Here is a 13,714-nt window from a genome sequence, read left to right on the forward strand (position 1 = left end):
AGCTGTTCATATGACGTTATATCAGGTTATAGACCGATTTGTAGCATTCTTAGCATAGTTACTGGAATCCGTAATAAAATACTTCAAGAAAATTTTCAGCCAAGTTCGTTAGGAATTGCGCCCTCTAGAGGCTCAACAAGTCAACATCCGAGATCGGTTTATAAGACAGTAATAACGGGTTGCGAACCGATTTATACCATTCTTGGCACAATTGTTTGAAATAAAAATAAAATACCGTAGACAAAACTTTAACCAAATCGGATAAGAAATGCGCCCTCTGGAGGCTCAAGAGCTCAACATCCAAGATTGGTTCATGTGACAGCTATATCAGGTTATGTACCGATTTAGACCATTCTGGACACAGTTATTAGAATTCAGAACACAACACCAAATGCGAAAAGAATTTGACCCTCCAGAGGCTCAAGAAGTCAAGATCCGAGACCGGTTTATATGGCAGTTATATCAGGTTATGGACTATGCTAGGGATGGGGAAATCATAATAAAATGCTCTGTTAAGACTTTCACCCAAATTGGATAAGAATTGCGCCCTCTAGAGGATCAATAAGTCAATATCCGAGAGCGATTCATATGACAGCTATATCAGGATATAGACCGATTTGTAGCATTCTTAGCTTAGTTATTGGAGTCTGTAATAAAATATCGCAGGCAAATTTTCAGTCAAGTAATTGCGCCCTCTGGCGGCTCAATAAGTCAAGATCCGAGATCGGTTTATATGGCAGTTATATCAGGTAATGTACCAATTTGGACTGTACTCGGATAAGAATTGCGCTCTATAGAGACTCAAGAAGTCAAGATCCGAGAGCGGTTTACATGGCAGTTATATCTGGTTATAAACCGATTGGAACCATTCTTGGCACAGTTGTTGAAAGTCAAAATAAAATTGCGCCCTCTGGAGGCTCAAGCAGTCAAGATCCGAGTTCGGATTTTATGGAGCTATATCAAAACATGTATCGATATGCTCCATTTACATTCCCGACTGACCTACACAAACCAGATGTATTTGGGTAAAATGTCAAGGGTCTAGCTTTGTTCCATAGAAAGTAGGCGTGCTTGCGACAGAGAGACGAATGGACAGACGGATGGACAGACGGACGGACGGACGGACGGACGGACAGACGTACGGACAGACGGACGGACAGATGGACGGACAGACGGACGGATCTGGTAAAATCGATTCAGAATGTCAATAGGATCAACAATATATTGGGTTGCCCAAAAAGTAATTGCGGATTTTTCATATAGTCGGCGTTGACAAATTTTTTCACAGCTTGTGACTCTGTAATTGCATTCTTTCTTCTGTCAGTTATCAGCTGTTACTTTTAGCTTGCTTTAGAAAATAAGTGTAAAAATAGTATATTTGATTAAGGTTCATTCTAAGTTTTATTGAAAATGCATTTACTTTCTTTTAAAAAATCCGCAATTACTTTTTGGGCAACCCAATATATACTATATTAGATCTCAGATCAACATGTCGATGTGTTACAAACGGCATGACTAAATTAGTATACCCCCATCCTATGTTGTAGGCTATAACAATCTAATTCGAAATTCAAAACGAAATTGTTTTTAAAATAGATTTGGCAACTCTGTTAGTAATTGGTGGTTTGCGTAACTTTCGAAACATTTAATTTAAGTGTCAACACGACAACTTTAAGAGTGTTTTTTCCAAACCTCCTCTCGACCCTTTCCCTCCCCTTTTTTCACACACTGCTACCAACTTACTCTTTCTCGACGTCATTCTTTATTACCCATTGAAGTTAACATTCAAAGTTCGTACATTTGGGTGTTGTAATCGCATTTCGTTGCATTTAAACAAAAGTTTAGTTCTTATTGACATTTGACACTATAACAACCATTACTCTTGGCCAGTGCGTTTAAAGTTCTGTCAATTTCCGTTTCCTTTTCGAAATAAATGCTGGCAAATGAACAAGAGAACATTTACATGATTAATTGCTCACAAATGCCAAAGTAATTTTGCAATTATTTGGGTTTTTTTGAAAATTATCTAAGGTCAGTTAATTGATTATATGCGAGTTTGCCGTGACCAAAGACATCGTTTAGTTATTTCAGTTTTTTGAAAAGCATATGCGGTGGGTGATAAACAAAAGGACTCCTCGTTATGTGATAACTATTTGTTTCTATAGTCGAAACCATAAATTGTTGGAAATGATAGTGGCTAAATTTCCAAGCATTTAACATTGACCCAAAAGCTGATTTTGATAACCAAAATGAATGAAGAGAAGACAAGGGAGCTAAATGTGGCTCTATTGAATATAGGCCAATTTATTTGTCCTTCATTGTGTTAAGCATGAAGGGGCAAATTAATGACTTCAAAAATGAGACCTTGATTTTTTGTTTTATCAGAGAATTGGCAAAATAAATGACTTTAATTTTTTATTGATTCAGTTGAAGTTAAAGTTGATTAATGGGAGAAAGGAGCAATTGTTGTCTATGTCCCAAGGTTTATACTCTTCCTTGGCAAGTGGAATTTTCTGCATTAGAAGTTCTCGAACGATTTTGTGGACATTGTGTATTAGTAGAAATTTTTATTGAAATTTTGTCTCTAGAGAAAATTTCGTTCAAATCTTGTCTCCAGAAAAAATTTCATTGAAATCTTGTCTGTAGAGAAAATTTAATTTCATGGTAATTTTGTCTTTAGAGAAAATTTCATGGAAATTTTATCTTTAGAGAAAATTTCATGGAAATTTTGTCTTAAGAGAAAATTTCATGGTAATTTTGTCTTTAGAGAAAATTTCATGGAAATTTTGTCTTTAGAGGAAATTTCATGGAAATTTTGTCTTTAGAGAAAATTTCATGGAAATTTTGTCTTTAGAGAAAATTTCATGGTAATTTTGTCTTTAGAGAAAATTTCATGAAAATTTTGTCTTTAGAGGAAAATTCGTGGAAATTTTGTCTTTAGAGAAAATTTCATTGAAATCTTGTCTCTAAAGAAAATTTCATTGAAATCTTGTCTCTAAAGAAAATTGCATTGAAATTTTGTCTCCAGAGAAAATCTCTAAAAATTTTGTCTTCAGAGAAAATTTTGTCTCTAGAGGTAATTTCATGCAAATTTCGACTTTAGAAAAAATTTAATGGCAATTTTTTTAATTTTAAGGAAATTTTGTCCGTAGAAAAAATGTTTGTTAAAGTTTTGTCCTTGTTACAAATGTTTACCAATCGTGTTAAGTTCGGCTGGGTTGATTTTTATATACCTTCCACCATGGATTACAATTTGTCGAGCTCTTTTCCCGGTATCGCTTTTTAGGCAAACCAAGGACAAAAGAATTGCTATATTATTGGAACCATATCAAGTTATGGTTCATTTCGGACCATAATTAAATTGAATTTTGGAGGCCATAGTAGAAGTCATTGTGAAAAATTTCAGCCAAATCTAGTAAGAATTGTGCCCTTTAGGGGCTGAAGAAGAGATTGGTTTATGTGGGATCTGTAAAAGGATTTAAACCGATTCAGACAACATTCGACACCTATGTTGAAGGTCATGGAAGAAGCCGTTGTTCAAAATTTCAGCCAAATCGTATAATAATAGCGCCCTCTAGTGGGTCAAGAAGTCAAGACCCCAGATCGGCTTATAAGGCAGCTATATCAGATTATCCACCGATTTGAACCAGTTGTTGGAAGTCATAACAAAGAACGCCATGCATAATTTCAGCCAAATCGGATAGGAATTGCTCCCTGCAGAGGCTCAAGAAGTCAAGCCCCAGATCGGTTTATATGGCACCTATACCAGCTTATCGACCGATTTGAACCATACTTAGCACAGCTGTTGAAAGTCATAACAAAACATCTCATGCAAAATTTCAGTCAAATCGGATCGGAATTGCGCCCTCTAGTGCCTCAAGAAGTCAAGACCCCAGATCGGTTTATATGGCAGCTATATCAGATTATCCACCGATTTGAACCATTTTGAACACAGTTGTTGGAAGTCATAACAAAACACGCCATGCAAAATTTCAGCCAAATCGGATAGGAATTGCTCCCTGTAGAGGCTCAAGAAGTCAAGACCCCAAATCGGTATATATGGCACCTATACCAGCTTATGGACCGATTTGAACCATTCTTAACACAGTTGTTGGAAGTTATAACAAAACACGTCGTCTAAAATTTCAGCCAAATCGGATAGGAATTGTTCCCTGTAGAGGCTCAAGAAGTCAAGACCCCCGATCGGTTTATATGGCAGCTACGTCAGGTTATGGACCGATTTGAACCATACTTAGCACAGCTGTTGAAAGTAAGAACAAAACATCTCATGCGAAATATCAGCTGAATCGGATAATAATTGTGCCCTCTAGTGGCTCGAGAAGTCAAGACCCCAGATCGGTTTATATGACAGCTGATTCAGATTATGAACCGATATGAACCATTCTTAACACAGTTGTTGGAAGTCATAACAAAACACGCCATGCAAAATTTCCGCCAAATCGGATAGAAATTGCTCCCTGTAGAGGTTCAAGAAATCAAGACCCCAGATCGGTTATATGGCAGCTATATCAGATTATGAACCGATTTGAACCATTCTTAACACAGTTGTTGGAAGTCATAACAAAACACCTTATGCATAATTTCAGCTGAATCGGATAATAATTGCGCCCTCAAGTGGCTCGAGAAGTCACGACCCCAGATCGGTTTATATGGCAGCTATAACAGATTATGAACCGATTTCCACCATACTTAGCACATATATTGAAAATCATAACAAATCACGTCGTGCAAAATTTCAGCCAAATCAAATTAGAATTGCATCTTCTAGTGGCTCAAGAAGTCAAGATCTTATATCGGTGTATATGGCAGCTACATCAAAAAATGGACCGATATGGCCCATTTACAATTCCAACCGATCTACACTATATCATTGTGCAAAATTTCAAGTGGCGGCCACCGTAGCGCAGAGATTATCATGTCCCGCCTATGACCCTGAACGCCTGGGTTCGAATCCTGGCGAGACCATCAGAAAAAATGTTCAGCGGTGGTTTTCCCCTCCTAATGCTGGCAACCTTTGTGAGGTACTATGCCATGTGAAACTTCTCTCCAAAGAGGTGTCGCACTGCGGCACGCCGTTCGGAGTCGGCTATAAAAAGCAGGCCCCTTAGCATTGAGATTAAACTTGAATCGGACAGCACTCACTGATATGTGAGAAGTTTGCCCCTGTTCCTATGTGGAATGTTCATGGGCAAAATTAGCATTTAGCTTTACTTCTTCGAAAGTTAGCGTGCTTTCGGCAGATAGACGGACGAACGGACGGACGGACATGGCTAGATCGACTTAAAATGTCAAGACTATCAAGAATATATATACTTTATGGAGTCTTAGACGAATATTTCGAGGAGTTACAAACAGAATGACGAAATTAGTATACCCCTATCCTATGGTGGAGGGTATAAATATTTTATGGAAATTTTGTTTATAAAAAAAAATTATTTTTTTTATTTCATTTATATTTTAAAATTATTTTCCCTAAATTAAAATAAAATTATTTATATTTTAAAATATTGTTCCTCTTTCAAGACAATACTTTTTTTCATTTCACTTATTATTAACTGTGTTTGTTTTTTTTTAATATTTTTCACATTGCATCTTTGATCTAAGATCACATGTTGTGAAACGATTTCTCGAATATTTGTTACATCCAATTTGTTTAACGATGAAATTGATACCAAATGCTACCACTGCTAAGGTATAACAATGGCATCATGCCAAGCGTAAAATGTCTCGAAAAAAAAAAACAAAACAAATCTATGACAAAGGCACGCTGTGACGTAGTTGCAAAAAGTCTGTCTAGGATTACAATTTTATATTCATTTTTTTTTTTTGGTATCATAAACCTGTCTCCTCCATCCACAACATATTCATGACCATTTAGAGATGGTAATCTAGTGATAATTATGAGCACAACATACCTTTCTTGATGTTCCAAGCCCTCAATGCCATCGGCGACAACACTTTCGTAGACACCATTGCGTGTTCTGTCGCCCAACAAATGTTGGCGATCCAAATCGGCCTTCAAAAGAAAGAAAGAGAGAACAAAAAAAAAAAAAGTGAAATGGAAATTTTTTTTAATGAAAACAAATGGAAAAAAACCTCATTGTGCTATAATCGGAAAGAACAAAGACCAAAACTGAGGGGATAAGAAATATGTGATTTTAAGACTGACACCAATTTTAGTTTAAGTCAAGAAAATTTATTAATGTGGCCAACCACAGCCTATCGCATTAGACACGAAAAACTCGAACTAATGCTAAAGGAACATCCAAACTAAAAACAAGTAAAAGCGTGCTAAATTTGGCCGGGCCGAATCTTCGGCCAAATCCGAATACCCTCCACCATAGATCGCATTAGTCGAGTTCTTTTCCGGATATCTCTTTTTAGGCAAACAAAGGATAAAAGAAAAGAATTGCTTTAATATTGGAGCTATATCAAGTTATGGTCCGATAAGGGCCATTAGCCAATTCGAGTAAGAATTGCGGCCTTTAGGGGCTCAAGAAGTAAAATAGAGAGATTGGTTTATATGGGAGCTGCATCAGGCTATAGATCGATTCGAACCATATTTAACAAGGTCATGGGAGAAGCCGTTGTACAAAATTGCATCCAATTCGGATAATAATTACGCCCTCTAGAGGCTAAAGAAGTCAAGATCCCAGATCCGTTTATATGACAGCTATATCAGGTTATGAACTGATTTAGACCATACTTGGCTCAGTTGTTGAAAGTCACAACGAAACACGTTGTACGAAATTTCAGACAAATCGGATAGGAATTGCGCCCTCTAGAGGCTTAAGAAGTCAAGATCCCAGATCGGTTAAAATGGCAGCTATATCAGGTGAACGGATTTAAACCATACTTGGCTCAGTTGTTGAAAGTCAAAACAAAACACGTCGTACAAAATTTCAGCCAAATCGGATAGGAATTGCGCCCTCTAGAGGCTCAAGAAGTCAAGATCCCAGATTGGTTCAAATGGCAGCTATATCAGGTTATGAACCGATTTAGACCATTTTTGGCTCAGTTGTTGAAAGTCACAACGAAACACGTCGCACAAAATTTCGGCCAAATCGGATAGGAATTGCGCCCTCTAGAGGCTTAAGAAGTCGATATCCCGGACCCGTTTATATGGCAGCTATATCAGGTTATGGACCGATTTCAACCATACTCAATACTGTTGTTGGAAATCATAATAAAATACCACGTGCAAAATTTCAGAGAAATGTGACGAAAATGGCGCCCTCTAGAGTATTGAGCCTCTAGAGGGCGCCAACCAATACCCAAGATCGGTTTATATGGCAGCTATATCGAAACATGAACCGATTTGACCCATTTACAATCCCAATCGACCTACACTAACAAAAAGTAAATGCAAATTTCGCCCATTAACATTCCACAACGGAACAGGGCCAAACTTCTCACATATCAATGTGTGCAGTCCGATTCATGTTTAAGCTCAATGATAAGGGGCCTCCTTTTTATAGCCGAGTCCGGACGGCGTGCCGCTGCGCGACACCTCTTTGGAGAGAAGTTTTACATGGCATCGTACCTCACATATGCTGCCAGTATTAGGAGGGGAAAACCACCGCTGAATATTTTTTCTGAGGGTCTCATCAGGATTCGAACCCAGGCGTTTAGCGTCATATGCGGACATGCAAACCTCAGCGCTACGGTGGCCTAACAAAAAGTATTTGTGCAAAATTTCAAGCGGCTAGCTTTACTCCTTCGAAAGTAAGCGTGCTCTCGACAGACAGACGGACGGACGGACAGACAGACGGACATGGCTAGATCCAATTTCAAGCGGCTAGCTGTACTCCTTCGAAAGTAAGCATGCTCTCGACAGACAGACGGACGGACGGACGGACAGACAGACGGACATGGCTAGATCCACTTAAAATGTCATGACTATCAATAATGTCTTAGACAAATATTTCGAGGAGTTACAAACAGAATGACGAAATTAGTATACCCCCATGCTATGGTGAAGGGTATAAAAATATGTGAAAAAAAAAAATATTTATCTTAATGTTCATTAAAATTTGTTATTAGTAGACAATTTGAAAAAAAAAATGAAATCTTGCTTTAGAGAAAATTTCGTGAAATTCTGTCTTGAGAGAAAATTTGATGGAAATTTTGCTTTTTAAGAGAACATTTTATGGAAATCTTGTCTTTAGGGAAAATTCTGTAAACATTTTGTCTTAAAGAAAATTTCGTGGAAATTTTGTCTCTAGAGCAAATTTCATGGAAATTTTGTATGTAAAGAAAATTTCATGGAAATTTAGAACTTAGAGAAAATTTGAGGGAGTTCTATCTTTAGAGAAAATTTCATAAAAAAATTTTAATTTAGAGAAAATTTCATTAATATTTTATCTTTGAGGAATATGTTATGGAAATTTTGTCTTTAGAGAAAATTTCATGGAAATTTTGTCTTTAGAAAAAATTTCATGGAAATTTTGTCTCTAGAGAAAATTTCATGAAAATTTTTTCTTTAGAGAAAATTTCATAGAAATTTTTTCTTTAGAGAAAATTTCATGGATATTTTTCTTTAGAGAAAGTTTTATGGAAATTTAGTTTTTTGAGAAAATATTATGGAAATTTTGTTAGGAGAAAATTTTATAAAATTTTTGCGGACGTGTTTTTGATTTCATTCCTCGAAGAAAAATGATCGTATCTCGTAACAGGTATTACCTTTAACCCAAAAATTTGGAAGCCCTTCAGGAGTAGGCTCAAAATGGTCTCCAAAAACCCAACAGCTGCGATGGTGGCATCAGACCGTAGCGAGTTGTCCGTTCCTTTCCTATCGGTGTGGGCGCGGAGGCCACCGTAGCGCAGAGATTAGCATGTCTGCCTATGACGCAGAACGCCGGGGTTCGAATCGTAACAAGAACATCAGAATATTTTTTAGTGGTGGTTATCCCCTCCTAATACTGGCGACATTTGTGAGGTACTTTGCCATGTAAGAGGTGTCGCTCTGCGCCACGCCGTTCGGACTCGGCTATAAAAAGGAGATCCCTTATTATTGAGCTTAGAATTGAATCGGACAGCACTCATTGATTTGTGAGAAGTTTGCCCCATTTCCTTAATGGAATTTTCATGGGCAAATTTGCAATTTAAAACACTTCCAGCTTGCGTTCCGTCGGGATGAAGACTTTTGCTATCGAAATTTGTGAGGAACTATTCCATTAAAAAAAATGGTATAGCAGCCATGTAAAAACTTCAACTCAAAGAGGTGTCGCATTGCGGCACGCTCCGTTCGAACTCGGGTATAAAAGGGAGGTCCATTATCATTGAGCTTAAACTTGAATCGAACTGTACTCATTGATATGTGAGAAATTTGCCCCTGTTCCTTAATGGAATGTTTATGGGCAAGTTTGTATTTGCATCGTAAGGGGGCTAAAATCTCCCGTATGAAAAATCGGTGATAGCATGTGTAGGGCATGTGGGGAAGATGGTGAGACGTTGGATCATTTTCTATGCCATTGCCTGGCTTTGTCGTCTTACAAACACCGGCACTTTGGTGGGGACACAATACCAGATCAACTAAGGGGCGTAGTATGGGAAACAATAAAGGTTTGCAAGTACCTTCGAATTCCTGGGCGGGGGGTGGGAAAGCTTTTCATGGCTGGATATCGTTCGTCGTTGCCGACAATGTTTCTTCCATGGTCATATTACAGAATATGTAAGGAAAAGCTAATGTCGGGCGCAGTTGACTATATAATACTGTACACCAACGAGTGTATCTATTATTTGTGATGTGAACCTAAGTCTAAATCTTGCCTGTTTTTACAATAGGACCCAAAGTCTGGCTACAGCAGTTTTAAAGGCGAATATCGGCTAAAGATATATACCTGCGCTACATATAAATTTAGACCGATTTTGATGAAGTTATGCACACATATTCGGACGTCTAAAAGAACAATTAGGATCAAAATTGTGGTTTCTGCAGTAATTGAAGGCCACATCGGAACAAATATATATATATATGCGAGCTATATCTAAATCTGATGCGGTGAAATTTTGGGCAGGTATTAAGACAGCAAACAAAACACCTCATACAAAATTTTGTAAAGATCGGACCAAAAGTGCGGATACTGAAGACTTAAAAGACCATATCGGACCGATTTTGATGAAATTTTGCATACGTATTGGGATTTTCAAAAAAGAACTTTACGCCACTTTTTTCAAATATTGAATCAATATGGTGTATTCTACAGCCAATAGGGTTCGTCCTTGGACCAAAAAAGTGACGACAGTTGGACAACAAATGCGACCCCCATATAGACCGATCCGCCGATTTAGGGCCTTAGGCCTATAAAAGTCACATTTATTATCCGAGATTGCTGAAATTTGGGATAGTGAGCTGTGCAAGGCCCTTCGACATCCTTCTGCAATTTGGCCCATATCGATCCAGATTTGAATATAGCTGCCATATAGACAGATTCGCAAATTTAGGGTCTTAGGCCCATAAAAGCCACATTTAGTATCCGATTTTGCTGAAATTTGGGACAGTGAGTTGTGTAAGGCCATTCGACATTCTTCTTCTATTTAGCCCAGATCGGTCCAGATTTGGATATAGCTGCCATATAGACCGATCTCTCGATTTTAGGTTTTGGGCCCATAAAGGGCGCATTTATTGTCCGTTGGCGCCGAAATTTGGGACAGTGAGTTATGTTAGGCCCTTCGACATTCTTCTTCAATTTGGATAGACCGATCTCTCGATTTAAGGTTTTGGGGCCATAAAAGGCCCCATATAGGCGCATTTATAATACGATTTCACTGAAATTTGACACAGTGACTTATGTTAGGCTTTTCAACATCCGTATCGTATATGGTTCAGATGGGTTTAGTTTTAGATATAGGTACTAAAAAGACCAATATTTTGTTATACACAATTGAACAATGACTTGTACCTATTAGTATTTGGTCCATTTCGATATAGCTGCTATGGGGCATAAGGTATGTATTTTTCACCGGATTTTGATGAAAGGTGGTTTACATATATGCACGAGGAGGTGGGTATCCAAAGTTCGGCCCGGCCGTACTTAGCGCCTTTTTACTTGTTATGTATGCATCCGTGGTGCTGAATATCGAAGGTTCTGCCCGGCCTAACGGATTTTTCCATTTTTACCATTTAATTTTTTATAAGCTTTTTTCGTGATGGAAAATATAAAAGTACATTTATTTAATTTTCTCATAATTATTATTTTTTTCCAATGCTCTAACAAAACTGCCCTTACAAAAATGTGAACATTTAACTTTTGCGCCCAGTTTCTAAACTTCAAGGGGTTTCCAACATAACCACTTCATAGAAATGGTATAAAATTAGCTTAAGATGGTAACACCATATCTTAACATATGAGACCAAACAGCTGATTCATTGGAAAATCGATTGTGAGTTGCAATTGCTATGCCCTGTGAGAGAGCTAAAGTTTCCCTTGTAAATGTATTAGAAACTCTCATTGATAAGCAATGCACCAATACATTTGTAATGCGTTTACCATTTTTAACATGAACGAAGAGAGGGAGAGTGAGAGAGAAACTGAGAGAGTGAAAGGAAAAGCTTTCTTTCTGTGTTGTTTTCTCTCCACTTGACACTAAATAAAGATTGACATTTCCAAATTGTTTAGCAAGACAAGAAGCACACATGTGGTTGGCGACACTAAAGGTGAAGTTGTTTTTTTTTTTCTTTTTGAATGTCCAAAAATTTATATAATGTGCAAATAAAAAAAAGAGTTTATAAAATGTAGTTAAACATACCTGTATCTCAGCTTGCATGCCTCCACTGTATGAGTTCAGATGCAAACCATTTAAATCGGACAAACCGTATTCAAGATCCGAACCACCACCTTCAAAATCGTGGGGGCAATTATCCGAATCGTCGTCAGCTGATGGTGCAGAGTGCATAGAATTAGAAGAGAAAGAGAGAACAAAGCAAATCGAAGTCTTAGTAATCTTCAAAATTCAGGCGGTTAAAGATATTATTTTTTTTTTTTAATTTTTTTTGCCAATATTTACAAGAAAATTGAAATGAATTATTAATCATGGCGTCAAAGGTGTTGTGTTGTTGTTTTTGTTTTTTCTATTTCTTGGAATGGAGAACACTTGCGGCGGCTTGTGGATAAAATCTAGCGACTTGCTGCGCCTCTTCTTTGGCAACTGGAGATTTCTGGTGGCGTTATTTTTCTGCGTTTTCGCTTTGATACGTTGGACGGATGTGTATGAGTTGTTTGTTGCTGCTGCTGCAGCAGCTGCTGCCTTTCTTGTTTGCTTTGAAGCACAAGTTTTCCTTTTTTTGCGGTTTTTTCCTTCAGATTCTGCTGCTTTGTGTTTTTTGTTGTTCGCACACATTGACAACAACAACTCAACTAACCAAACTCAAATAAACCATCATCCCAACATGTGTAGGAAATTTATGAACCAAAATCAAAACACCAACAACAAAAATGCCACAACAATAACGATAACGAAGGAGAAGCAGCAGCAGCAGCAGCAGTACAAACCGAAACAGAAAATTTGAAAAGAAAAATGTCACTTTTTCTGTTAGAAAGGCTGACAACTGGCACGCAGACAGTTTGGTAGGTTAGTTAGTGCGATGTTACGTCTGCGATGTGCCGTGAAGATTCAGTCTTCTTCGTTGGAAAAAAACACTGAAAATCCGAGTTCGGCCTTTGAAAAGCCAAACGTCGTTCATGAAATGCCTTGCCTTAACAAAACGCTTTTGACGCAGCTTGTCATCCATACGAGTTGGTTGTTGTCTGCTTTTTGTGCTGCCTTCGTTGCTGTTGCCGGTTTGGATTTTCTGTCTGCTTGCCTTGTGTCGTCGTTGTTGTCGTTGCTGTCGCCGACTATTGAATGGCTGGTTGGTTACCCCATCACCCTATTACCCGCTTCATTTCCATCGGAGCCTTTTCGTATGTCTGTCATGGTCTTTTTTTTGCTGTGGCATTTCATAATTTCATTGTTGTGGTTATAGTTGTTGTTGTTAGTATTATTGTTGTTTATCTACTCCTCTTAATTTGTGTAGAACCGCCAGCAACAACATTACCCACCATTTCACCAATATTTTGTACAAGGTGTCTTCGATTCGTAGTGGGGTTTGCAACCAATGTTGCCATCAGCCAACAAAATTTTCCATTTTAAGGAAAATTTCCACAAAATGATATATTTTTGTAAAATAAGTTAAGACATTTATGAAAAAAATAGTTCAAACTCTGATTTTATAACAAAAACGCCGAATTTCCTAATAAAATCTTGAAATTGGAGTTTTGATCAAACCCCACCACGGCTTGTAACCGGTCTACATTTGGATGTAGCTGCCATATAGACCGAATAGGCGAATTGGGGTCTTAAGACCGTAAAAGCCACATTTTTTGTCCGATTTCGCTTTAATTTGAAACAGGAAGTTATACCAGGGGCCCCGATATTCAAACCGTATATGGTCCAAATCGGACCATATTTACATATAGCTGCCACATAGCTCCATATGCCGCTTTAGGGTCTTATGCCCGCCCCAGGCGCATTTATTATCCGATTTCTATGAAATTTTTAAACCGTGAGTCATTTAAAGCTTCCCAACAACCGAATTAAAGTTGTCATATATACCGATCTGCTAATTTAGGGTCTTAAGCCCATAAAAGCTGCATTTTTTACCCGATTTCACTGGAGTTTGACACAGTAACTTGTATTAAGCCTGCCATCA

General features: G+C 37.8%; 1 protein-coding gene and 1 long non-coding RNA gene across 3 annotated transcripts in view; one reads left to right on the plus strand and one right to left on the minus strand.

Moving 5' to 3' along the window:
- Window positions 1-13,714, minus strand: part of LOC106092082 (protein GDAP2 homolog) — a 258,895-nt gene that overhangs the window by 50,098 nt on the left and 195,083 nt on the right. The window contains exons 1-3 of one of the 2 annotated variants that reach the window (XM_059370521.1): window positions 12,031-12,511; window positions 11,773-11,900; window positions 5,937-6,037 (exon numbers count right to left, since the gene is read on the minus strand). In XM_059370521.1, the coding sequence (XP_059226504.1) occupies window positions 5,937-6,037; window positions 11,773-11,900; window positions 12,031-12,058 (257 nt within the window). In that variant the 5' untranslated portion in view covers window positions 12,059-12,511. Of the gene's footprint in view, window positions 1-5,936; window positions 6,038-11,772; window positions 11,901-12,030; window positions 12,512-13,714 lie in introns of those variants that run through there. The other variant, XM_059370520.1, reaches the window with a different exon arrangement.
- Window positions 757-2,426, plus strand: LOC106092081 (uncharacterized). Its single transcript, XR_001222093.2, has 2 exons — window positions 757-2,031; window positions 2,092-2,426. It is a non-coding gene; the product is annotated as an uncharacterized LOC106092081 (long non-coding RNA).

The sequence above is a fragment of the Stomoxys calcitrans genome, chromosome 5, assembly GCF_963082655.1.
Source record: "Stomoxys calcitrans chromosome 5, idStoCalc2.1, whole genome shotgun sequence".
NCBI classification, from domain to species: Eukaryota; Metazoa; Arthropoda; class Insecta; order Diptera; family Muscidae; genus Stomoxys; species Stomoxys calcitrans.